Genomic DNA, 27,566 nt, shown 5'->3' with positions numbered 1-27,566 from the left:
CAGAACACAATATGTAACTGCCTGAAAATATATGCTTATTATGAACTGGCCAGCTCATGAAACCTTCTGAAGTTGAAAGGGAGAATACTGATTTCAAAGTGTTTCCTTTGTTTATATTTCCCTTTCATATTTTTGCCATGTAATAAAATCAGGATCTAAGTCAATAGTTCTTAAAATATAAAAATCATATAATTCAAATCTTGATTTAAATCAACTTGATTTGAATCAAACAACCCTGGCTAAAAGTAGCAGGCAAAGGAACAAACACTTATCCCTTCAGAGGAGACAGGTCACCATGACAACAGAACCATATCACAAATCACAAGAAAATGGGATATTTTTACAAACACAAGTCAAGATCAATATTAAACCTCAAAAGTGATGGTGACAAAATTACTAAGAACAACTCTTTCTTACTGGCTACAATAATAACAAATAAACATGCATTTCAGTGAAGCACACACATGATGACCACTTTTATGGAACAGAAAAGAACAAAATGATTACTTTCTCTTAGAAAGCAGCGGACAGAATGACTCTGATCAGAGGTGAGGACAGAATGGTCACTCATGAAGGGGTGTTGGAGAGGGACAGTATGATAAGGGGTTGGGGATGGAAAGGAGAATAAGGGTCATTAGGAAGCAAGGTCACATGGCACAGGATGGTCACTTAAGAAGAGTGTGGGAGAGGGAGGGTAGTAGAGGACACTGGGGTAGGAGGTGTGGAGAATAAGGCTCATGAGGGATAGGTCATATGGCACCATACCCACCTGTACCAGTGCTGGCTGCTGGATGATGATGGGTCTTGCACGGAGCTGGCGGGGGGGAGCGCGCCGCAGGTCCACCATAATGTCACTGATGGCGTGCATGGCGTGCGACACAAAGTGAAGCACCTCAGACACACGCCACAACAGCCACTGCTCCTGCTGCAGCGACTCACTCTCCTGCACGAATGACATCATTGTAAGTACTTCAAGAGTCAGTGTGTTAGTTGTAATATAAAGAAAATGGTGGAGGAAATATACAACAGAAAGAATAGGTAAAAGAAACTATCACATAACCACCACAACAGCAGCTCCATCTACTACAGCAAGAGAAATGAAAGGAAAGAAGTAAATTTTAATATGAACAAATTCACATGTATTAAAAAGACATTGTATACCGTGAATGGACAGAGTAAGTTAAAAAGGTATCTTTCTTGTAATGTGGACGAGTATAAGCAGTGGGAAAAATATAGTTCTGGAATGGAGATAACAAAGTTTATACATCCATAGGTCAAACCCGGTAGCAGCGACGGGCCAAATTTGTGGCATGATATAAACCCCAAAAAATAAATGACACATAATCTGATCACAAATGCTTTGATATATATTATGGAATGGTTTGTGTGGGGGGTGATTTTTTCTCATTTTTCTCACTTAGAGGGACCGTTAAAAAACACGATCCCCGCTGCTACCAGGTTACGAGTGATGAAAGGTTACACAGGGGATGCATCTTACACAGTTCCAAGTAGATTTAGAAAAATAACAAATACCTTTCATGTAACTTGGACAGGCAGAAAATAGTGGGAGCAATGTAGTTCAGGAGTATTGCCTAAGGGTCACAGATTATCAGCTTACATGGAGGTAATATCTAACACAGTTTAAGGTTAATCAGAGCAAAGAATAGAGTCTGATGAAATATCCATTTTAGCCCAAATCAACACATCTACAACTCATTTTCAAAGTGATTTTTGTTTATAAATAATATGTAGGCAAGTGCTGGCAGATTCTCATGAAGAGCTCTGGTGGTCAGCCCAGGCCCATTAGTAACATAGGCTGGTTGTGTTTTACAGTGGTGTCATAATATATCTTCCTATGAATAAGTGCTTCCAATGTTTCTGAGTTACTCACCCAGTCATTGTAGACGGGGTCGTTGGCCATGGCCTGGTAGTAGCGTGCCAGGTAGGGCTCCAGGCGGCGCTGTATCTGTGTGTACTGATCCAGCACCTCCACCATGACGGAGCAGCGCGGGTGCTCCAGCCTCATCATGCCAGCGTTGCCATCACTGCCTCCAGAACCCTCTGAAACAGAGCAGATGGCTAGGTCAATTAAAAGAATTAAAAGAACACTCCAGCCACTTTGCGCCATCATGTTTCATCTCCAAATAGCAAGGTGAACAAATATTGATCAATGAAAAGAGAGCACAGAAAAGTGAAGGCAACAAAACCACAAGGGATAAACAAAACATGGACAAACTGCAAAACTAATCTACCGTAACAGGATGTTATAATGGCTTTGCTGGGGAGGGTGTGGACACACTAAGCCCACGGCTAGTACAAAGACTTCCTGGTCCAGTGCCCTGAATAAGGATACGCATGAGGAAACAAGAAAGGTTCAGAAAACAAAGAAATGACATGCTGAGTAGACAAAGTTGTTCCCTTCCACCTGTTACTCACCGGAGGCCCCTGAGGTTGATGCAGTGTTGTTGCCTGGGCTGCTTCTGTCCTGGCTGCCTGAACCCCTCCTGCTCCTGCTGCGGCTGCCGGCTGCCTCAGCACCTACAGCAGCACGTGTAGCACTGGTGCTTCCCGAGGAGGTGGTGGTGGTAGTGGTGGCAGAGGAGGCAGCGGTACTGGAGGTGCTACTGCTGGACTCTGCATTTGATGATGACCTTGGATCTAAGTAAGGAAAGAAGGCTGTCAGAAACCTGTCAGTGATAAAATTGTTCTCAAACTTAAAGACAACTTTTCAAACTAACATTACGTCAACATCAACATTCATGCCACATCACAACCATGACTGGCCTGCCAGTAGTTACATTCTGTTCCTTCATACTGGCATGTCCGAGGCTTAGGATAGGAAAATATCAAAAGCTAATATGAAATGCTGTGTGGACTTTTGATCGCTATCATTACTTTAACAATTTCTTAGATATACTACACAGGGTTGTGACCAAAGAACTATGAGAATTTTTGGTAGCCAAAAGAAAACTATAAAGTTTGTGTAACACAGCCAATCACACAACACTCATCCATAAACCACAGATATTGCCCATCACAGAAAGAATGCCTAGGATGGACAGTCTGCCCAACACTCCCGCTGAATTATCAATGGCACTACATCCTGCCTCCCAAGTGCCTGTGACTGCTTGAGTTGAAATGGAGTTGAATGCTTTCTCACAATTTATGAAACCCATTGTTGTACTCTGAAGTTTTCTTGACAACTTGCTGAGCTGCTCCTGAACAGTCTGCTGGTGTATAATGAGGTGACCATGCAAGTATGAGAGGGACTGGAATATTCACTAGTAAGACATTATTCAATAACAAGGTTATCTGAAGAAACTTTAGCTAACTACAGCACTGATGAGCTGAGGGCAATTGTAATGGAAGCTTTCTCATACCTGACCTCCCATCTCAAAAAACTGTCCAATTTACAAATTTCTATTCACTGAAGACAGAAAAACCCATACCTACTACACATGCACACAATTCCAGTAACCATTCAATTATGGAACACATCAAGAGCACCAACTACTGTAAAATGATTTATATGAACTATTTCCAGAAAAGCATGTCAAAAGTGCCCTACAAAACAATGGCCTTCAACTCTCTAGCTGATAACTAGATACAATGAAGACAGAAACATACACCTGTGATCTGGTACACTACAGAAGCATACACAAACTGAAAAGGATGCAACGAACAACTACCGTGCTAAACAACAGGAGCTAAATTTTGCTACTCGGGAAGCGAGAGGAAATAATCAAAATATTTACAGACACTGAAATACTCAAAATACCTATGAGCTATATGTTTCAAAATAGCAAGGGTACATGAATAAAAGCTGAAAATGACTTTAGTAAAAAAATGAAGAGATGCAGCTTTCCAAAAGAGAACTGTCAGGCAGAATAACTTCATAGTTTAAGCAAAAAACTCGGAGAAATTTTAAAGAATGCTACACTAATGCGGAAAGACATAAGAGACAAGCTCATCTGTAAAGACAACTTTTAAATCTACCAACTGTCACTTTTCATGTCCATCCATGAATCTATCCAACCCCTCCTTGAGACTGCAAATGTATTCCCTCATAATTATCTGTCCAGTCTGATCCACTCACACACTAAAATACCTGCCAACCATTTCCAGCCCATCTCTGAATATTCACTCATCTGGCTTGTACTCGCTGCTACTTCTTCCAATGTACGTATATAGAGGTATTGCCAACACTGCCCGCATTGTCCCAAACATGTCCCTGCTAAACCTACATCTTGGATTTTAATTATTCCTAGTTTTAAATTTCTTTGACAATAATTAGTCATACTACTTAATTACAGCATGAACTAGGTCCACTCTATATCTGAGAGACCAGAACTGAACAGTGTCTAAGTCCACTTTATTATCAAAATTCTTTTGGTACTATGAAGATATGCCCCAATCTTAGTCTGTATCTATTGTTTCGTACACATTCTCATTAAGTCAAGCCCAAATGCATGTCCACCTGCCTATGTACTTGACAGTGTACCCCGCCCCCACCCACCCACGTACACATACACACACACGCACACACACACATTTGCACAGCATAACTGCTTACAAGATAGCAAGCTTTTAAAGGGATATGGAGTTAGTCACAGAAGCATGTCTGCACCAGCATATGTGGTCCATGTCCATTGGAGAAAAAGCAAACACATGACAACAACTATGGCACTGAGACTATTCTTGAGGCTTACAGTATTTTTTCAATCCTGCACATTGTTGGCATCAACAAAAGCAACACTAAAGCATGAGCCTTGTGACACTACCTTTACTGTGACCCTTGATGGAAAGCTCTCCCAAGACATGACACATCTGTTGCTTTACTTTGCTTCAAGGTAATACTCATGCCTTACTGGTAATTCTTATAGTAAGTGTGCTGCGCACACTACCCTGAGGGACAGCACCGGTGCTCCTGCTGCCGCTGCTGCTGGTGGGTGGGGTGGCTGAGGGCTGTGATGTACTGCTGGAGTTGTCACTAGCTGCAGCAGTGCTGTTCACAGCAGCTGTGGGTTGGCTTGAGGAGGTGGTACTGGTGGTAGTGGCAGCAGATGGGGCAGGGCCACTCCCCCTGGCCAAGGAGGAGAGGGCTGAGGCGACAGCAGCCGAGGCAGCCTGGGCAAGGCCTCCGGCCAGACTACCATTGATGGCACCCATCATGGGGGGTGGTGGGGGGCCAGGGATCAGGGTGGCTGGGTCCATGCTGCAAAAGATGTAACCCTTACACTCCACTCTTAACATTACTCTGCTACTGTAAGACTGAAATGACAGCCAATATACATTAGTGAGGGAACAACCACTAATATATTCAAGGACAGAATGTCTACATATCTGAGCAAGAGAGGAAGGAAAAGCAACATGGGTAGATTCCTTTGCCATTGTCATCACTCTGAGGATGTACTGAAGTGAGGGATAAATGGATATATAACAGCTTCAGTTTTCACAGTGAACATAATTGTTAACTAACTTGTTAAGTGCATCCATCTCTGAGTAGAGGGCCTCCATCTCCTCCGTGGGCGGAGTGATGGTGGAGGTGGAGGGGGTGGCGCCCTCCTCAGCTCCTCCACTGCTGCTGCTGGGCTGGCTCTCTGTTGATTCTGTCTCCATCACCCCCGCCTCATTGGTCCCCTCGCCACTCTGGGTGAGTAGTGTAAGTATTGTAAGTAGGCTCCCATCTCGGAGATAACCCAAGTTTGGATATATGAATACAGGATAATCAACCTTCTCACCTGGCAGGCCCGTGGATGCTTAGCTTTCTTCTAACCACCCAGCTACCAACACCCTATTCCTTCCTGCATTAATGGGAGTCATTCAAGCCCCAAACAAATGGAGTGCTGGAAACACAAGGATACAAGATGACTACAAGGTCAGTCAGCCTACACACGACAGCTCCTGGGAACTAGCTAACCACCTTCTACCTTGCCCATCCATGGAATACATCTAATCTCCATTCAAAACTTTCGATCCAATTTGCACTGACAACACACCGTTTGGCCACTACCCGACTGACTGTAAACTAGTTCTTGCCCACCTTCTTGATCAACTGCCTAACACCCACTTGGCCTGCCACGGGTGTCTTCTCACTATCTGGAGTGGAACCTACAGAAGGGAGCACCTGTAGACGGCGGTCGAGGCGGTCCAGCACAGCAGCGGCGCGGTCCAGCATGGTACGGGCCTGGTGGAGCCTCACGCCGGACGAACTTGGTCCTTGGGTGGGTTGAGCTGAGGGCGAGACAAGGGGATAGCATAGGTGCCGCTAAAGGCTTGGCTGAGCTGGTAGTGCTGAAGGTGTGGATGAGACAGAGGTAAAGTGAGGGTGGTTGTGATGTGTTTGAGATGAGGGGATGGAGTGTGGGTGGGTGATGCTTTGGGTTGGCCAGAGGTAAGTGAGGAAAGGTTTATTGCCAACATATTTAAAACAGTTTTACAATTATATAACTTTAAATACCTTGCCAATGGTCCGTCCAGCCGAAGCTCCATGACAGACATTGTGATTAATATTTTTGAGGGAGAGGAAACATTAAAAAAAAGAAGTGTGTGTGTGTGAGTGGTGGCAAAGGTGTGGGTTAGCCAAGGGTCCAGACTATTTTTTAAGAAGTAACACTAAGCTCCACTCACTAGAAGAGGCAAAACATAAATGTCATCTTTTTTGGAGCATATTGGTTGACAGAAATCCAGGGAAAGATAATAAAAGTCCTTTCTTATATTATATCAGCAATAATACAAAAAAAAAAAAAAATAGTATTAAGCTTATGAGAAATATCAACTCATCATCTGTGTGTGCTGGTGCAGAGGGAGTGTGGGTGAGGCAGTGGGAGTATGAATGGGACAGAAAGAGAGTGTGGGTGGATATGAAGGGTTTGTGGGTGGGACATAGAGAGAGTGGGTGGTGGTGAAGGTGGCAACATGTATGACAGTGGGTGTGGGAGAGAGGGAAGGAGAATGGTTACACAGAGGTTGACAGGGTTGTGGTGGGTAGGGTTGGTAGGCATGAGTGGCAGGGATGGTGATGATGGTGGTTGTGGTGTAAGGTAGGGCTGCCAGGGTAACCACATGGAGGTAATATTAAGTAAGATGAAGGCAGGGGATGGTGAGGGGCGGCTGGACAATGGAATGCAGAGGTGGAAGTGAGGGTGATAATATTGGTGGTAGGAAAATGAAGCCATACAGTAATGTGTCTAGGTGGAGTAGAAGGGGAGAGGTGACTCATAACTGAAAATGTTCTGATAATGTGGTGAGATGATGTAGTACTGATAATATAACAAGGAACACATGGCTTACTAACCTGCTTCGTAATGTTAGATATTCAACATGCTAGGGTTCAACTAACATCTGGTGCTCTTGGCAGAACACCACAGCCTTGCATTGTTAAGGTGTCAGTCAGAAGACCACTTCAAAACCCCTCACCAGCAGTACTAACATATCAGAGAGTTTACTTTCAAGTTAAACTCTGGTAATGTGAGGACAGTTCATAATTATGATATTTCAGGAGCCCAATGAAACCGTTGTTTGAGTTTATAAATTTGCAGTCTGGAGTTGAGTTAGTGCAATAAAAAGAAAATGGACATTTTCCTTCCTTTAGGGTGGTTAGCCCATAGAAACAAGAAGGCTGTTGATTAGCAATTCACTTCTGTCCAATCTTACTTTAAGTATGCAACAAAAGAAGGCTTGTAACATTTCACACAGGCAGCATGAAGGTTACACACAGAATAAGTATATTAACTTTTAAGTATGCAATATACTTTCTAAAAACTTCAGGCATTAAAAATGCACACAAATGCATTTCAAAAGACAATACTTGATGGGCTCCTCTTGATTTGAATTTAGTGTTACCTTTATCAAGACACTTGTCCAAGATCAATCCATCATTGCTGCATCCAGATGAGTTAGCAAGTCATAGACCAACCTTAACACAAACCAGAGTTTAACTTCAGTCTTACCTACTAATTCACTGTCTTCAGGAACAACAAATGACCCAAGGAGGACCTGAGCACCTTCAGCTTGTTGCTGGCGACGGTGGTGATGATGGTGGTGGTGATGGTGGTGGTGGTGATGGTGGTGACCACTGCCAGGTGACCCACTGCCAGATGAACTGGCTCCTGCTGCTCCATTCCTGCTGTTGGCCTGGGGCGGCGCGCGCATCACCAGGTGGACCACTTTCTCGTGCACATCTGAGGAAGGAAACACACATTACTGCCACCTGTGTCCTGCCTGCCACAGCTCACTTCAGGGATTGGACAGAGCAATGTCACAACTTGGGAGGACAGTTCCAGTGCTTTTCCAGTACCTAAGAGGGAAGGTGGGAGGGAGAATGCGTGTAGTAGGCAAGGGGATATTAATTTAAAAGAAATCATGTAATTTAAAATATATACCTGCTTTTCAACATTGCATTAAACCAAATTCATGTAAATTAAACTTGTGTAAAACGAGAGGTACCTGTACATGACTATTCTCCAACTTACTGTATTCTGCTAATTTCTTGTCATCCTGTAGAACTCTGCCACAGTATATGAGCCTCTGCTTGTCTGCTGGAATGTCCACCGATGATGCTATTCTTTCCTTGAACTGTTTGACAGTAATCTGCAAGATCAACATTCCATAAATTATGAATAGAGCTTGTATCAGCAATTACTACTCAATCAGATGTTTGAAGTCATTCCCAGGAACAGTAAAAGTAAAAGCAAGAATATGTAAACAAGGATATGTATACAAAATCAGTGTTGTAAAGCAAGACAACAACACTCACGTCATCTGGGACAGAATATCGCCGATTCTGGGAATCAAGCGTCTTGACTGTAACATCAATCATCTTGTCTGATGTTGATTCCTGCAACATATATGAAAAACATTAAAATTGGAGTTTTATGAATCCAAATCCTTTTCGCCTAACCTCTTCAACATGAATGAAATAGAAATCTTTTGTTTACAGACAAAGGGATAAAAATTCATGTCTACATATAGCATTGCACATATATGAGACAACTAAACAAGGCATGACTATTAGATTTAGGAAGCTGCAAGTTATCCATTGCCTATGCATGTAACAGTATGCTAATCACCAGAACACCTTTTGCAGTGAGTAGATGAATAAAGATTAATAAACTTTACATTAAACAGGATCATGAATAGCTACTATGAACTACAGTCCCTGAATAAGGGGTCAAAGGTGGTTTTGATCATTATAATGCACTGGGGATTAACTATTCTTAATTCATAACAATACAATAACAGAAGAGATAATAAGCATCCCTCCAAGAATAAATATTGGCCAATGTGTGAAATACTCCATGCATCTGAGATTACAACTAGCTCCTCCATAAGGGACAAAATGTATGTACAACCATCATATGGAAGTGCAAATGGTTAAGTAGCAACCCTAACCCCCACTAGCCATCCTAATTAACCAAACCTCCCCACCTAATCTAAACTAACTATTTACATCATCTGGGATATAACCACTACATAAGTGATTCAGTAACCTATGAAACTAGTAACTCACTGCCATGAAACAGGTAACCTATCACCACTAAACTTACATCAATGGCATACTCCTTTTTGTTGAACACTCTTAACTGAAGCCTTAAAGTTATTTTGCAATGTGGAATTCACTCCTATCATGATGTTGAAGCCTATGGCGTGGAAAGCCTCAAAACTCTGCTACACTCAACCCTCAAGGATAATCTGTATGATTCCACCATACTGCCTCCCACCATCTTGATCTCACTAGACTCCATCTATTTTATGGAGGCACTTTGAGCACGGTTGGCTAAGACTTTAAAGAAGGCGGAAATTGCCTAATCCTGAATTCTAAACAATGATTTTCTTAGTTTTAGCTGTTCCCTATTTCTAAATTAACTTTAAGTACTCTGAATAGACTAAATACTGTAAAATAGCTATATATACAGTTTATATGAATAATTAGTTCTTTGAGGATAAAAAGTGACATTATACAAATCCAATAACACTTGGCAACATTGCTTTGTGATGCTGACAAATGGAGTAACCCAAGGTCAGGCTGGGAATCAATCAATTGGGGTATACACCAGGGGTCGCGTCGCCTCACCCATCCTATGACACCAAGTCTGGGGGTCCCTATGGGCATGTCTCCATGCAAGCCCCCTTCCCATCCTGAGTATCTCCTGGTAGGATCTATTGACTTGCTCAAGCCACAAACTCTGTGGGCATCCCCTTGGCCTCCTCCACTCAGGATTGTCTTTTACAGAGACAACCCAATGAGCAGGGTCGGTTTCTGGGTAACGTGCCACGTGCCCGTATAGCCGAAGTTGGTGTAGACGGACTATGCAGGTAATACGTGTTCAATCAGTCTCACGAAGTAGAATGGTCAGAGTCACAAGGGATATACTCCTAAAGTGCCTTCATAAAATAGATGAAGTATAAGTTCTTTTCTGTCATAAATACTTCAGACCACATGCTGATCAGAGCACTTATGTAGAGGACAAAGAACGGATCTCTATGGAACACAATTTTATACTCAGTTCACTCTGATATTTCACCTTTGACGACTAGTCTTTAATTTCTCTTTGTTAAGAATACTGAGATCTGCCCAATATATCTTTCATTCAGATTGTACTGGTGGCTCTTTACTTTCCCATTTTGCATTCTGTGGAACATGCAGATAAAATACATCCAGATACAGATAAATTACATCCAGGCACTGCCTTTGTCCCAAGCCAATATCCATCCACAGGAGCCCATGTCCACACTGATTAGTTGTTGTGTCATGGATGTGGAAGATGTAAAGCAAATGTATCTTCTTCCTTAATGTTTCATGTTTTTCACTGGTTAGTTTGTTGAGTCTTATTTTTCAACTATCAACATAAAATATTTTCATCTCACAATTTCACTAATCGCTTCTTTCTCTCCTGTTGGCCTAAGTGTTGCTGGCAGTCCTCTCCTTCCTGTCCTTCTTCATCTCCCATTCTCTTCTGCTGGTTTAAGTATTGTTTCCACTTCTCTGTCCTCCCATTCCTTCTTTGTCTCGTTTTCCTCTTTTCTGTCAGTCCTATTCCCCTCTTCTGTCAGCTCAAGTAGCGTTGCCAGTCCTCTGTCCTCTCCATCCTTTGTCTCCCATTCTTCTCTTCTGTCAGTCCAAGTACTGTTGCCAGTCCTCTGTCCTCCCAGTCTTTCTTTGTCTACCATTCCTCTTGCAATCTAAATCTTTTTTTATTAAATGCTTGGAGGTTTCTTTGGCTTCCTCACATGCTCCACATTTCTGCTTCTGTTCATCACTGATGTTGCTTAAAGGTTGCATATGGTAGAGCGTCTAGACAGTTTTCATGGCAAACTTATGATGTAATGTCATGTCTGGTGAAAGTGTCTGTGGGGTCCTCTAAGTTTCTGCCATGTCTTGTATTTGAGGGCCAATCAGGTGAGAAATGTCATGATTTCTGCCTTTATCCTCAACAGTGTCACTTCTAGCTTCGAAAATTAGTTTACTGCCCTTGTCTCATACATACGACCTCCTGTTTGCTATTTCTTCTTGGTCTTTATGCCATCTCACTAAGCTTCAAATTTGCTTAACACTTCTCCATCTCCATGCTACATTGTTTTTAACCCTATCCTTGATCTCCTGTTCCCATACTGTCCCACTTTACTCAGATGTTCTCTTCTGCTCTCCATCTCTGTACATTTTTTTTTCCCAGGGTTAGTTGTCACCAAACAAAGATATTTGTTTGGCCCACCTGTTTTCGCTCTGTCTTTATCTTTTTCATGAAGCTCGGCTTCCACTTAACAACCTTTCCCTGATGAAACACTATCCCATTCCCCTCTTGAAGCCTCTGCTGCTGCCTCCCTCAGGGCACCTAAACACAATCTTTCCTGATGAGTCCGGGTGACCTCTGGCTTCCTGAACTCCCCTGCAGGACAATGTGTCACCTGACCACACCTGCGGCGGGCACGGCCACGGCCACCCCCTCACGTGCACCTCCCGTGGCCATGCCCCTGTGTCTCCCTGGCCCCCGTGGTGACCCCGGCCGCCGCGACGCCCTGCCCCCCCCCTCCCGACCCTGGGTGACCCTGGCCAGCACCTGGGCCTGTGTGACGGCGGCCTGGCCCCGGCCGTCACGGTGTCCCCGCCCTGCACCACACACACACTCACACACACACACACTCTCACACACAGACAAACACACGCCATACCCGCCACCACACACACACACACACACACAGCACGGCCTCCCCGATACTCACGACCATGGGGACAGACACGTCGCGGCGGTGGTCACTGGTGGCAGGCACAGTGGCAGGAGGCAGCAGCCCTGGCCGCCTACGCCCCGGGGTGAGGAGCTGCCTCAACGCGTCCTCCACGGGTGCTGGGGGGCCTGGGGGCGCGGGGCAACCCTGGGGCCGGGGCTGCGAGGTGCGGGGCGCGAGGGACGGTGTGAGGTGTGTGGCCGCGGCCTGCCTGCCTCTGCCCTGCCTCGTCCTGCCTCAAGTGAGCCTCGCCCTGCGTGCCTCAAGTGAGCCTCTCAGAATAGCCTCTCGTACAAGTTTCTGGGATTTCAATGGACTGTTTTATGATCCTACTGACAGTTTTACCCGAGTCCCGCATTATGAGAGGGAGAGGGACCCAAAAAACCCAGTTGATCATCTCCGTGGCCTTCGAGTAATGGAAGCCTCTCGTTACAAGTTCTGGGATTTTAATGGACTGTTTTGTGACCCCACTAACAGTTTTACTCTACTTCTGCATTATGAGAGGGAGAGGCAGCCAAGAAAACCCGGTTGATCATCTCTGTGACCTTCAAAAATAGTAATATATGGGAGCCTCTCGTATATAGAAGCTCGATCTGGGATTTCAATGGACTGTTTTGTGACCCACTGATAGTTTTACCCGAGTCCCACATTATGAGAGGGAAAGGAACCCAAAAAAACCCGGTTGATCATCTCTGTGGCCTTCGAAAATGTCGTAATGATGTCTGTATTCTGATTTCGCCTTCATGTTTCAGAAAAGCCCAGCGTAGACTTTCAATGGACTGTTTTGTGATCTGTCCTTAGTTTTATTCACTTTCTACATCTTGAAAGGGAAAGGTACCCCAAAAAACCCGGTTAATCATCTGTGACCTTCGAAAATAGTAATGGAAGCCTCTCCTAGAAGTTTCCGGGATTTCAATTTAATGGACTGTTTTGTGATATGTCCATAGTATTACTCAATTTCTACATCTTGAAAGGGAAAGGTACCAAAAAAAGCGGTTAATCATCTCTGTGGTCTTGGAAAATAGCCGTAAAGGTATTGGGAGCCGTTTAGAACAGTCTCTCGTAGATCAAAGTTTCCGGGAACCCCACTGCATAGTTTTACTCTACTTCTGCATCTTGAAAGGGAAAAACACCCAAGAAAACACGGTTGATCATCTCTGTGACCTTCGAAAATAGTAATGGAAGCCTCTCGTAGAAGTTCTGGGATTTCAATAAACTGTTTTGTGACCCCACTGCATAGTTTTACTCTACTTCTGCATCTTGAAAGGGAAAAACACCCAAGAAAACACGGTTGATCATCTCTGTAACCTTGAAAAATAATAATGGAAGCCCGACATACGTTTAATGAGGCCATATATGAGTTTCAATTTCAGAGGGTTCTCCAGAATAAAATGAAGACTGAGTAAAGAGCGTGAAATAATGGACAATAAGAATACATGCAGGAAAATTTAGAAAACAATGATAAAATAATAAAACAACAAAATAGGCCTAAATCATTATTTTCAGCCTCGGCAATGATCGAACTATCTCCACCTCATCCCAGCCCAAATGTAACATAAATCTGATACTAAATAAGTGTAATAATTATCTCAACGTTTCCTCACATCCACGTGCATTTGCAGCTGTCATATATATGTCATAATAAATGTGTTCTGCACGAGGCAGACTGTCGTACTTAGACCGTTGCACTTGTCAATTTCATGCTCAAAACGGTTTTACCTACACAAATAACGATACCCAAATGAATTTATTGTTAATTTGTCCATTATCTATGTTTTTTGTGATAGTTATGGGTCAGAAACTGGATAAGGCCTTGTGCTGAGTACGATAATATGGCAGCTATCTGCACGAGGCCACAGAGATTAGCAGAAGACGTAAAAACGTAATATAATGTTATATAAGAAACATGTATATCATCACAGGTTTTTTTCCTCTTAATGTGTACTTTGCAGCTGTCATTTCTTTTTCTGTACGAGACCGAAAGTTTTTTTATGATGAGCGATAACTTTAGAATACGATAATCACATCAGCTTTAGGCATGTTGATATATCCTTCTCACTCGTGTAGAGCATATCAATATTCAGTATTTATAACAATAAGCTTGACTGAATACCATTATCTGTGTGGGTATGGTAGATCAGCTGTCAGAAACCGGTAAACAGGCTACAGATGTGCCGAGTACGACAATCTGGTAACACTTTCCACGCACACTTTTCTCTCTCTATTACATAAATTTAATACTATACAAGACTAATAAATCATCTCAACACTCATTTTTCCCCTCCATGCGTATTTCCAGCTACCTTGAATGTGCTATCTGTGTACGAAATCACACATTAAGACGTAAGAATTAACATTTTTTTTTTTATAAACCAATCAATCTGACAGGTGACATAAACAGGTAGGTAGACTATAATAACAGCCTTGCTCCTTTTATCTATCACGAGTATTTCCAGCTGCTACATATGTACTTTCCATACGAGACCATAGAAGATATATAGGAAGATTTTGTATACTCACTTAATAATTCTCAGATGCTAGATGGGAACAGCACTTATCCAGGGAGGTAGACTATGTAGTATATCCTTGCTTAGTTTACCAACCTCGAGTGCCAGTCTGCCATGAAAACCTTCTCTTATATACTACAATATCCTAAACGTATGAGAGGATATAAAACCCTCAAACGTTTACTTAAAGACAAAAGATTCGGAATAATCCTCGGAACGTATGAGTCATGAACTTCACTCGCTTATTCATTGGAGGAAAAGGCTGGTGAGTATTAATTAAGGAATATATTCTTAAAACGTATACGCGGCTCATATCAAGAATATTCTAGGTCACACACAGAGCGAGAAGCTTCCCCGGGGTTATCGTGGATGACTCTCCCGTTAATGGTATTTCATGGTGCTACCTACACATGTATTAATAGTTGTATAATCACACTCTGTCCTGCCTGGGGGTTGGGATGGCATGTTCCTCCCTTCTCCCTTGTTGTTTACCTGCAACAATAAACTATCAATCAATCAATATCGGGTAAAAATATCACTAGAATCACAGAAGTCCTTGAAAATCCCATATGCACCCACAAGAAGCTTTTGAAATGTGCATATATAGGGTTTACAGAGGTGCCGATCGATAGGCCTATGCTTAAGAATACGGTTTTTAGTAACATTCTTCACATAATATTGAGTGACCTTTCCTTCTCTCTGCGTAGCCTAATGCGTAGGTACGGGTGAGAACTAGCATTTTCTTCTCGATGCTTTAATGATTGACCTTTCATTTGTATGTGTGATGCGTAGGTACTGAGAGAGAGAGAGAGAGAGAGAGAGAGAGAGAGAGAGAGAGAGAGAGAGAGAGAGAGAGAGAGAGAGAGAGAGAGAGAGAGAGATTGTTACGTAGCATGCATAAGTTAATTTTACCTATGTGTTATGAACGCTTAATTAAACTACTTAGCGGTAACACGAGAGAGAGAGAGAGAGAGAGAGAGAGAGAGAGAGAGAGAGAGAGAGAGAGAGAGAGAGAGAGAGATTGTTACGTAGCATGCATAAGTTAAGTTTACCTATGTGTTATGAACGCTTAATTAAACTATTTAGCTGTAACACCAGGTAGAGCAACATTGTGTAGATAACTCCAATCGTTCCCCTTCATATCAGAGTTTTCTATATAAATGAACAGCACTAATCAGCCTGAGCAGGTAGACTACGTAATATAATCCTTGCTTAGTTTTCCGACCTCGTTCGATTCCCGGGTGGAGTGGGATCTGTTCCCTTCTTCTATAATTCCTTCCCCTTCTGTCTCTCTCCGGCATATGGCCACAGATGTTGCGCCGACTAAACGAAACTTTCCAACTTTTCCGGCCTCAAGTACCTGTCTGCCATGGGAAGCTTCTCTTATATACCTGCTATCTCACCTGGCAAAGGAAACGATATGGAAATTAAAACCCTCATACGTATATTAGATTAACTCTTGAACGTATCGGAATAATCCTCAAAATGTGTCATGAATTATAAGTCTCGCAAGAGGAAGAAAAGACTGCATGATGAGTTGCCAGATTATCGTACTCAGAGCCTCTTATTTACCGGTTTCCGAGCCATAGATGTTGCAAAAAAAGCACCAATAATTAACCATTTTAACGAAAATCATAAATGAAAGCAGTTCTTTGGGTGATGAAAGCAGTTTTGGGGTCGGAAATCGGCAAACATAAGAGGCAGAGTACGACAATCTGGTAACGTTGCACTAAGGGACAATTCGTATCCCAGCTCCATTCACAACTATTTTCCTCGGCCACGGTCAAAGAAGCTTCACCGGGTTATCGTGGGTGACTTTCCTCTTCATATTCTATAGATATCGTGTAAAAATATCCTGGTCCCTTCACAACAATTTTCCTCGGCCACGGACAAAGAATTAAGGCTTCGCAGGGTTATCGTACGCGACTTTCCTCTTCAGTACAAACCTTCTGTATTCATAAATGAGATAAATACTCATGATAACCCGACTAATCTCCTTATTGGCCTTTGGAAATACTGTAATTATTGTTAGAGCAGAAAGCAGAAATGGAGGTTAAATAGATTTGATGTTGTGAAAGACAAATGCTGAAACACAGGAGCTGACTGGATTGATTGATTGATAGTTTATTGTCTGTTGTAATCTCCTTATATTTATCGTGCTCGTGGGTCCTTGTACATTTGAAAAGATAAAAGCTGAGAAAAAAACGAGTGTAATAATTATATGTGTGTTTTTATTTATGTATTATGTATGTTAAGCATGTGTGTGTGTCTATATGTGATCGCGGCAGTAGAAGAAGGTATGGTGTTCATGTTATATAAATATCGTGTAAAACATATCCCTAGAATCACATTAAAAAGCCCATGATAATCCCAGCAACACAAAAATCCTAGTTCTTCGTTTGGGCATCAAGGAAAATGCACCCCAAAAATTTGATGGGTATTTCAAAATCCCGACCCCCTTACAGCTGTTTTGGCTCGCTTCCCTTACCACTTGCCCCGCCCATCTTCAAGTGGTTATAAAGGTCCTCATGTAGTGGAAAAAGACCCACCCCCCTCTTACAGCTCCGGGTACGCCTCTGAGAATTCCAGGAACTTCTACGAGAGGGTTTTCACACGGGCATAGGCTATACTGAGGTGCCCTTCTCTCTCATCACTTTTCCTTTCATTTTCTCTTTCTCGGCGTCTCAGGTGTTTGGGGACAGCTGAACAGGTGGTTTAAGTGTCTACACCTAACCTAACCTAACCTAATATAACGTAATCTAACCTAACCTAATCTAACTAACCTAATCTAACCTAACTTAATCTAACCTAACCTAACCTAACCTAACCTAATATAACCTAACCTAACCTAATCTAACCTAACCTAACCTAATCTAACCTAACGTAACCTAACCTAACCTAACCTAACCTAACCTAACCTAACCTAATCTAACCTAACCTAACCTAATCTAACCTAACCTAACCTATCCTATCCTCCTCTAATAAGCTCTAACAACCTAATCTAACCTAACCTATTCTAACCTAATCTAACCTAACGTAATCTAACCTAACCTAACCTAACCTATCCTATCCTCCCTCTCTCCCTGTTTCGTCTCTTTCAATAATAATAATAATAATAATAATAATAATAATAATAATAATAATAATAATAATAATAATAATAAGCTCTAACAACCTAATCTAACCTAACCTATTCTAACCTAGCCTAACCTAATCTAACCTAACCTAACCTAACGTAACCTAACATAACCTAGCCTAATCTAATCTAACCTAACCTATCCTCCCTCTCTCCCTGTTTCGTCTCTTTCAATAATAATAATAATAATAATAATAATAATAAGCTATAACACCAGGCAAAGCAACATATAAGGGTCCCCTCTTGCACTCCCCTTCACAAAGTTTCCCGGATGGCATTTTCGTTTTTCCTTTTGCAACACCGAGAAGCTTCTTTTTTGTTTTAATATTCAACGAAGAAAGGATGTACTGATGACCTCACTTTCTCCCTCTTATTTTCTTAGAACATACAAACTGTTTCCTAAAATATCCCACAATCATGGTCATTTCTTTTGTACTGTGTTTCAATTTTCAACTGGATATTGTTTGCTACGTATGTACAGTAATTTTATTTATACAACAAAGGAAGGAACCCTCTTTCGGCCACCTCTTCGGATTCTTTACAGGGGCAGCGAGTAGTGGGCTTTTTTTTTTATTATTGTTTCCTTTTTTTTGTGTGCCCTTGTGCTGTCTCCTTTGCTGTAAAATAAAATAAAAATAAAAGATCAAAGGCAACAAAAAGAAAGTGTAGAAAAAAAGCCAGCTATGTTTTCCTATTTTTTACACAATCTGATGTTCCACGATCCGATATTTGGCTATTCATTGCTTGATTATTATGTTATTTTTGCTATCTAAGTCTTTCCTTCGATTCCGTCTCTTTATCTACGAAGAATGAGAGACAAAAATTGTATCTCACTTTACATCTTTGCATAGTTAACGCTCTAAAGACATCATGACTGCATATAAATAGGTAACAGGCCTCTATGTACCGTTGACTGCTATGTACCACCGGCTGCTATGTACCTGGCTCCTATGTACCATCAGTGGCTGCTGTGTACCATCAGTGGCTGCGATGTACCATCTCTAAATAAGGCTGCATTTAACTAACTGTACCTTTTCTTTCATTTCGTCTCCTCACGTATGAAAAACGAGACCATATGTTCTTTCTGTATACAACATCATGGTTTTCTGTGGCTATCTGAACCTGGCCTCACACAAGGACACGTCGCACAAAAATTTTTAAGTTGACACGTAATCAGTGACGTGTCAAGATATGTGTGTTGTGGTCTTTATCACTTACGGGTCTGGCGGGCATCGACTCATTAATATTAGCCTCGATTGCATCACATCACCAGCGTGGAGTGGAGCGAGGCAATACGTGTTTTAGGCGACAATGACTGACCTGGTAGTGTTATCAGACGCTTTCAGCTCTCACAATATATCAGTTGGGTTTTCATGAGTGTTTTTTTCACGTTCATGGTCCAGAAGCCTTGTCAAACTATCATTAGGCTCATAAAACTACCTATGGAAGTACCCACAACCTCCACCAAAGCCTTATTGTATGTGGGAGAATGTATGTGTGTGAGCCCCGTGGAATGTTGGAGAAGCATAGGCCTTATCAAACTATCACTAGGCTTATAAAACTACCTATGGAAACCCTTATCGTATGTGGGAGTATGCATGTGTGTGTGAGCCCCGTGGAATGTTGGAGAAGCATAGGCCTTGTCAAACTATCACTAGGCTTATAAAACTACCCGTGGAAATACTAACACAACATCTACCAAAGCCTAATCATATGTGGGTGTATGTAGGATGGTGAACCACGTAGTCTAATATTTGAGCATCAGAATCCCATGAAAATACTAACATAACATCTACCGAAGCCTTATCAACTGTGTGTGGGGGAGAGGTGTATGTATAAGCCCGAAATGTTTGAAAATATAGGCCACTGATAAGACACTTCCGCTCTTCCTTGAGACAGTTCGTAGGAGGAGGAGGTGGTGGTGGTAGAAGCGATGGTGGTGGGAACTTACCTGCTAAAGACAACCTGGGAATCGCTCACACGGAACACTTCCTCACTCACCCTCCGCGGAAGACTCCTCGAAGTCCTCCTTTTTGCCGGCCCCTCGACGGACTTCTGAGCGGAGTCCTTCTCCTTGGTTCTGTTTCCCGTCGCCATGAGTCACTTACGCAGGAGGAAAGCAGAAAGGTCACCCCGGTCATGGCAGTCTCTTAATGATACTTGTTAATGAGAAGGAAGAGGAACTGGGTGGACCAAGGCATTGCAGGGTGGACCGAGTTAATTATAATCGTCCCCTGCATGGACAGACACTTAGCAATGAGCCGCTTGGATACAGGAGGGAACGCAGAGAGGATATCCAGCTCTCGGTTTGTCTGAAATGGAGATATGGTAGACAGAGGAATTAGTTTAGTTCCCCAGAAAAAAACTTAATAAGCAGAGAGGATATCCTGCGCGCGGGTTGTCTGAAATAGAAATATGCTAGACAGAGGAATTAGTTTAGTCTCCCAGAAAAAAAATCGTAATGAGCCGCTTGGATACAGGAGGAAGGAAAGCAGAGAGGATATCCTGCTCACGGCTTGTCTGAAATGGAGATATGCTAGACAGAGAAATTAGTTTAGTTTCCCAGAAAAAACTTCGTAATGAGCCGCTTGGATACAGGAGGAAGGAAAGCAGAGAGGATATCCTCCTCACGGCTTGTCTGAAATGGAGATATGCTAGACAGAGGAATTAGTTTAGTCTCCCTGAAAAAACTTCGTAATGAGCCGCTTGTATACAGGAGAAAGGAAAGCAGAGAGAATATCCTGCTCACGGCTTGTCTGAAATGGAGATATGCTAGACAGAGGAATTAGTTTAGTCTCCCTGAAAAAAATCGTAATGAGCCGCTTGGATACAGGAGGAAGGAAAGCAGAGAGGATATCCTTCTCACGGCTTGTCTGAAATGGAGATAGGCTAGACAGAGGAATTAGTTTAGTTTCCCAGAAAAAAACTTCGTAATGAGCCGCTTGTATACAGGAGGAAGGAAAGCAGAGAGGATATCCTGTTCACGGCTTGTCTGAAATGGAGATATGCTAGACAGAGGAATTAGTTTAGTCTCCCAGAAAAAAAAACGCATCAATGTCGACCCCTTCACTAAACTTCGTCTCATTTTCTTTATTAATTCAACAATATCACGAATGTGTACGGTATCTGGCATCTGGACACCTCTCCTCCCGAAACTGACCTCTCTTTTTGGCCACTGTATTCTATTCAGGAGCATTAAGTAGTGTTTTTTTTCTCATTATTGTTTTCTTTTTTTTCACGCCCTTGAACTGTCTCCTTTTCTGTAAAAACAAAAAATAATAATAATATGGAAGGGAAACGTTACATGTGGACCAAACTTATTGATTTGAAGAAAGGGAAGGACGGCGTGGCATAGGGATGGGACCAGCAGCAACCCAAGCTATATATATATGTTTCCGATTGAACCGATAAATGTGTTTCCTGCAGAACCGATAACATAGGCACGAAAGGAAAGGAAAATACTGTAAAAAAAAAATAAGCTCGTAACATTAAAAAAGAGCTTACTAGAGAACTTAAGGAATATGACCGTGCTAATATATCAAGTTCGAGTATCTATTTTCTTGGCATGCATATTTATTTATTTATTTATTTAGTTATTCATTTATTTACAGCAAGTGGAGAGAGAGACCGAGAGCTATAATAAGAGGAGGAGCCGGAAACAGGATGCTATTGTTAGGAATGCATCTCTCTCTCTCTCTCTCTCTCTCTCTTACCCGGTAGTTATAGTGCTGTTAATACGCTCTTCCTCCCGTGTGACGCCTCCGCTCCTCCTTGAAGTAATTACAGCGCGCCGGGAAAAACGGAGGTGGTGCGCGGGGCGGAAGCTCACCTTTGTATACGGAGACGCGGCAATGCGAGGTGTGCAGGGCAGGTTTTGTGGCCCGTGTGACCGTCCGCTGGCACCTCAGATGTTGATGTCTGCTGGGGAGGGAGGGACATGAAGTATACCGTCTGTCACTACTATTACTACTACTACTACTACTACTACTACTACGACTTCTACTACTAATAATAAGAATAATAAGAACAGGAATAGGAATAGGAATAAGGAGAGTAAGAACAACAAGAATAAGAAGAAAAAACTAAGGACAATATCATAAAATTTTACAAAGACATTTTTTTATCGCTTTTCCTTTCTCCCTGTCTGATTTCCGTGAACTCCATCCTGCTCCGGGAAAGGATCTCATGCAACCTCTCCGCCGGGTTATCTCTGTCTACCCTCGCTGGCTCCTACATTCTACTGGGCTGCTGTTTTCTTATCATCTCTTCTTTATTCATTATTCTTTATATAATTCTAATACAGCTTTCCACTCTGTCTCCTCATAAATGCCAAGGTCTTCATATTCTTGTCAACACACAGACGCTCATCATCTAGACCACACTTACTCGCACAAAAGAAGAGAATGTAACCGCAGTGCCCTTTGCGAGGTCACTTATAGCACTGGGCGTGGCGGACAAGGTCAAAGGATGCATCGGACATGACATCGCAGTGAGTCATGGAAAGGCCGTGTAATGCTCGTATACGTATGTGCCTGAGAGCTGGTGTCATCAATCTTTTTAACCGTGTAGAACGAAAGAGCTCGTGGTCCATATTCTTAAACATATCGAGGCTCACACACCCACATTTGAGAAGGCTTTCGTAGAGGTTGTGTTAGTATCTCCATGGGTAGTTTTATGGCCTTAGTGATAGTTTGATAAGGCCTCTGCACTCATGAGAACCCGACTAACTTCCTTTGTGGCCTTGGGATATACTTGCTGTGAGAACCGAAAGTCTATATCTCATGACTCCGTGGGCCACACCGAAGCCACTACTGCGCTATCGAAAACATAATTGAAAGCTTTAACAATACCAATGAAAGTTCTGCGAGTGTGAATGATTTTGAAATAGAGGTTAGAGATAGATTTGCTGAAGTGGCAGACAAATGGTGAAGAATTGGTTCTCAGGAGCTGACTGGTCTACTGTAGTCTCCCTTTATCGACGCTGCCAGATTGTCGTACTCTGCCTCTGATTGGTTGATTGATAGTTTATATACCGATTCCGACCCCCAAACTGCTTTCATTACCCAAATAACTGCCTTTATATATGGTTATCGTTTAAATGGTTTATTACGGGTGCTTCCTGGCAACAGTTATGGGCCAGAAGCCGGTAAATACTATGCTCTGAGTACGATAATGTGGCAACGGTGCCCCATATCCTCGTGCTCGTGTGTCCTTGTCCATGTTAATGAAGCTCCGAGGTCGAGGACGCGAAGAACGAGATCGAGGAGGCAGCTCACGTCTCAAGGTCACATCAAGGCCATTCCTGCTCCGTGCTGTCCTTTTGGGCGTAACGGAACGAGAGTGAGAAGGTAGCTCGTGTTTCTAAGTTTCTTGGAGGTCATTTTTGTTCCATTTTTTTAGCATTATCCTTGTAAGCGTGACGGAACTATCCTTGTAAGCGTGACGGAAAGAGAGTGACAGGGTCGATCGTGTGTCCTAGGTCACTTTGAGGCCGTTTTTACTACTGAGTATTGTCCTTGTGGGAGTGAAGAACGCGATTGAAGAGGTAAATTAATGTTCGTGTTCTAAGGTGACATCAAGGCCAGTCCTCCTCCCTGTCCTTGAAAGGTTTATCCTCAAGGGCGTGAAGAGGATGTCTATGAAAATGAAATACAAGACCTTACTCATAGTTACGGTTCTTCTCTGTGAATGGGGGCCTTGAGGGTGTTGGAAGCGAGGATGAATAGATAGTGAATAGGTCATATCAAGGCCATTCCTGCTGTGTGTTCCTGTGGGCGTGGCTGACGAAGGGAAGTCGAGATATCTCTGGGGGCCCACGGCAAGACCTCCCCTGCTTTGTGTCCTTGAGAGAAGTGGCCTTGAGGGTGACATACCGAAGTCCTCCTCCCAAAAGTCATGCAGAAAGCGGGGCAGCTCCACCCTGTTCCTTGTGTTCCTGTGACTTGTTAATGAATGAGTGTACCCTTGAAAGCACGTCGTTCCGGTCACCGTGATTGCTTATAAAAGTGTTCGGCAGGGAAGGTTGTTTTGTGATTGACGCTTTTTTTTCTTTTGTTTCTGGGTGACGCTGATGGAATAAATGAATGAATAGATAGCTTATACGAAAAGAATAGATGAATTTCTGAATAAATGAGTAAAATAGGAGTTTGCATTCATATCCTCTCCTGCTCTTCCTTATTTTCTTCCTCCTCCTCCTCCTCCTCTACTACTACTACTACTACTACTACTACTACTACTACTGCTCGCAACTATCATAACCACCACCACCACTACCATCACCACTAATAATAATAATAATAATAATAATAATACAAGAAGAAGCTAAACAAAGCATTGCACACACGCCCTTACCATGAGAATAACCCATAACTTGAAAGCTGTACAGTTCCTCTTCCTCCTCCTCCTCTTCCTCCTCATCTTCTTCCTCCTCTTATATCCTCTTCCTCCTCCTCCTCCTCCTCTTTGCCCTTCTTCCTTCCTTCCTTCCCTCACCCAGCGCTAGACGGAAAGGAAAGGAAAGGAGCTCAGTTTTACGAGTGGACAAAAACCTCGGGCAAGAAGAAGGGCGGTCAAAAAAAGCCGCTGTGATGAATGTTCCGTCACAGCGAGGGAACGAACGCCATGCAGCGCCGGTAAGCAAGCAAGGTCGTCGGTTTTTTTTTATTTAACCTTCGCATTCTCTCAGAAGCTATGGCGAGCGGAGGAGACGAGGCTTAGATGGCGTAGGAGTCACATCTCATTTGATCGTAAGGGTATTTGTTCTACATTATGTCGAGTAAACAAAAGGGTGGCCAAAAGAAGAGGAAGAAGAAGCAAGCCTGAAAGAAAATGGAATGCGGTCTTTGAGTACGGATAGAAAGGGTAAGAGAGAGAGAGAGAGAGAGAGAGAGAGAGAGAGAGAGAGAGAGAGAGAGAGAGAGAAGTGTCGCGATGAATCTACAGCTGTAATTAACTATTTTTGCTGCTAATAATTATACCAGCGAAGGGAAAAGGGCGGGGAGGTGGGAGGGAGTGAAACGCCTGAAGGAGGAAGAGGGAAGGTGTGTCAGAGGAGGAGGAGGAGGAGGAGGAGAGGAAGAAGAAAAAGGGAAGAGTGACGTTCTCCCAGGATGAACAAGGGAAGGGGTCACTATATAATGGAGGGAGCTCTGCATGTTGAGTCAGTTTCATCCCGGCCACTATGCCCTCCGGAGACCCTGCCATGGCCCCCTGCAAGGTACGGTGTTCCTTCAGCTTTATTTGTATGTTTTTTGTCACGCACGGAAAGAAAAAAAATAATGGAAATCAGTTCGGAAGTAAAGTCTATGATGTGGTCCGCCCTCTGGTTATCTTCTTGTGCTGGGCTATTCTCTTTCTTTTGCATCTTTTTCCACATATCTTTTCACAATACATAAGCATAATATTTGTTTCTCATATATTTTTATTCTCAGAGAAATCAAACCAAGATGGGAAATAAATATTGAAGTTTTGCTACAGTACAGTTTTTTTTCTTCTTTACTGAATTTTGAGTAAGGAAAGTATTAGCAAAACGGAAGAGTTGACGAATACTATATATGGGCTGGCCCTTGAATATGATTTTTCTCTGTATCTCAAGTGTTGTTTGCATTGCCTTGCATTTGCAGTCACTGTGAGTGCTGCTAACAGAAAGCAAACACTAAGGTCGGCATTATAGGATACTTTCGGTTCCCACATCAGCTATTTCTAAAGGTCAAAGTGGGGGTCAGTCGGGTTCTAATGAGTGTGTCTTCAGGTTCATGGTACAGAAGAAAGGTCACACTACCACCAGGGTCAAAAATTTAATCCTGGATATGCCCACAACTCCGAGGAAAGCCTTGTCAAATATGTGTTCTTGGGCTGCGAAAGGTCTTATAATACGAGTCTAAATCACATGTGTGTCGTGTTCTCATGAGGCTGATTTACAGAAGTGAAGAACATCAAGATTATGGGAATGCATGATGTCACCTTTATCTATTCCGCCTCATGACTTCACTCGCCTCTTTTTGTAAGGTCAACTCGTGTGATTCATCTCCATGAAACTCTCAAGCATCGGATTATTTTCACTCCTTTTTCTCTTGTCACACAATTATGAAAATTTTTGTTCCTGGCAAAACTTAACCTTAATCTCGGTTGTCTCTAGTTTCCTAAGCCACGAGGAAAATCTTTGAAGTGCAACACAGCGATGGTAAAATGATGGTGAGTGGCCCAATCTTGCATGAGAATCGTGGCTATGGTAATTATAATTTTGGAAGGATACCTGTATTGTAGTGGTGATTTATGGCGCGAAACACTAAGATGCCTCTTACTAACTGTTGCCCACGTACGTAACCACAGGTCCTGCTACTGACGGTGGCGCTGGTGGCGACGTCCTGTGTCCTGGCGGCGCCTCAGCTCCGGGAGCCCCTGGGCCCTCGGTATGACGCTGTGAGTGTTCAGGCTTCAGACTCTAGTATACCCACTCACTGATGCACCATGCCCCCGGATCGGCGAGTAGGTTTGTTCACCCGCAGCAGGCATATAGATTTTTCCCCCTCCAGACACTTGGATGGCCTCACACCGTTACCTTTGTTACCCAGCAGCTCTTAGGTGCCGGCTGTAGGTCGTGCGTTGTGACCTTCATTCTAGGGTGGCGATCTCCTCCCATGCAGCCCTGAAAGTGGCGAGTAAAGATTATTTAGAACTCCCCAGAGGCGTGTAGAATTCTTATTTCTATTTCCCCTCTCCCTTGATTTATTATTCCTATTTAGTGTCAGAAATCAGCATGGCAACATTTGTGAACAGATCATCTGGCAATTTATGAGCTTCTTTTTACGTGACAATTAAAGTATAGAGGGTACTCCCCAGTGGCTGGTGAGTCGATCACTGCTCAGGGCCGCTACTCGTCTGTCGCCTCAGCATTGGCGACACCACGCATCATCCTGCAGGAATTATTATCTTAGGCCTTCAAGCTTTCAATATCCGTAACTGACACAGAGTCGACTTCATCCGATAAGCAACCTAGGTATTTGCTTAGGGCTCCGCAGAAGTCAGGGGCTTCAAAGCATAAGAAAAATGGGATACGACTAAAATAAAAATAAAATACAAGACAGTGGGGAGGGGCGGAACCCAAACCAAGCCCTATTTAAGACAGGCAGGCACTGCTTACATGTAGCTACCAAAAAATCATCTGCCAAAATTACGTGCAACACTCAACATGCACCAGTCTCCTCCTGATTGTTAGCCGTACCGCCTCAGTGTGTACCCACATCCATTTAGGGACAGTCCCATCCGGAGACAGCAGGTAAGTCAGACCCAGCAGCGTGTGTGGCCGCAGTGTGACCCTCCCGTCCTCCCTCACAGGCCCGCTACGAGTTCGGCTACGAGGTCAACGCGCCCGACTATGGGAACGACTTTGCCCACGCTGAGCGGCGAGACGGGGACGACACCTCGGGGCAGTACCGCGTCCTGCTCCCCGACGGCCGGGTGCAGGTGGTCTCGTACACGGTGAGCGGGGACTCGGGGTACGTGGCGGAGGTGTCATACCAGTAGAAGGAGCGGCAGGAGTCTCGCGCCCCCTACACGATGGAGCCTCCTGTCCTGTACTGCCGCCTTCGCCAATCTCAGACAGGCACGGGGGTTCTCGAGCAGAGCCGGCTAACGTATTTTATCTGCTCTCTCTCTCTCTCTCTCTCTCTCTCTCTCTCTCTCTCTCTCTCTCTCTC

At 43.3% G+C, this 27,566-nt stretch overlaps 2 protein-coding genes across 8 annotated transcripts in view; one reads left to right on the top strand and one right to left on the bottom strand.

Annotated features, from left to right (window-relative positions):
- LOC127003827 (large proline-rich protein BAG6-like) overlaps positions 1-14,860 on the bottom strand; it is a 33,296-nt gene extending 18,436 nt beyond the window's left edge. The window contains exons 1-10 of one of the 7 annotated variants that reach the window (XM_050870895.1): positions 14,746-14,860; positions 8,759-8,839; positions 8,475-8,592; positions 8,007-8,183; positions 6,116-6,234; positions 5,480-5,649; positions 4,869-5,215; positions 2,437-2,658; positions 1,892-2,061; positions 770-943 (exon numbers count right to left, since the gene is read on the bottom strand). In XM_050870895.1, coding sequence (XP_050726852.1) covers positions 770-943; positions 1,892-2,061; positions 2,437-2,658; positions 4,869-5,215; positions 5,480-5,649; positions 6,116-6,234; positions 8,007-8,183; positions 8,475-8,592; positions 8,759-8,821 — 1,560 coding nt within the window. In that variant the 5' untranslated portion in view covers positions 8,822-8,839; positions 14,746-14,860. Of the gene's footprint in view, positions 1-769; positions 944-1,891; positions 2,062-2,436; positions 2,659-4,868; positions 5,216-5,479; positions 5,650-6,115; positions 6,235-8,006; positions 8,184-8,474; positions 8,593-8,758; positions 8,840-12,222; positions 12,502-14,745 lie in introns of those variants that run through there. The other 6 variants (XM_050870896.1, XM_050870897.1, XM_050870894.1 and 3 more) reach the window with 6 other exon arrangements.
- A 10,186-nt stretch (positions 14,861-25,046) lies between these two features.
- On the top strand, positions 25,047-27,566 carry LOC127003931 (pro-resilin-like). Its single transcript, XM_050871030.1, has 3 exons — positions 25,047-25,084; positions 26,200-26,289; positions 27,205-27,566. Exons 1-3 carry the CDS (start codon positions 25,049-25,051, stop codon positions 27,391-27,393), a joined length of 315 nt encoding a protein of 104 aa, XP_050726987.1. The 5' UTR covers positions 25,047-25,048; the 3' UTR covers positions 27,394-27,566.

The sequence above is a fragment of the Eriocheir sinensis genome, chromosome 26 (genome assembly GCF_024679095.1).
Source record: "Eriocheir sinensis breed Jianghai 21 chromosome 26, ASM2467909v1, whole genome shotgun sequence".
Classification (NCBI taxonomy): Eukaryota; Metazoa; Arthropoda; class Malacostraca; order Decapoda; family Varunidae; genus Eriocheir; species Eriocheir sinensis.
Note: the sequence above shows the minus strand (reverse complement) of the source record. Positions and strands in the feature narration are given on the sequence as shown.

Bases quoted from the DNA above. Each gene is read 5' to 3' on its own strand.
- LOC127003931 (XM_050871030.1), top strand. From the start codon at position 25,049: ATGCCCTCCGGAGACCCTGCCATGGCCCCCTGCAAG. The intron at 25,085-26,199 runs GTACGGTGTTCC...ACGTAACCACAG, and splicing joins CTGCCATGGCCCCCTGCAAG to GTCCTGCTACTGACGGTGGC. The intron at 26,290-27,204 runs GTGAGTGTTCAG...CCTCCCTCACAG, and splicing joins TGGGCCCTCGGTATGACGCT to GCCCGCTACGAGTTCGGCTA.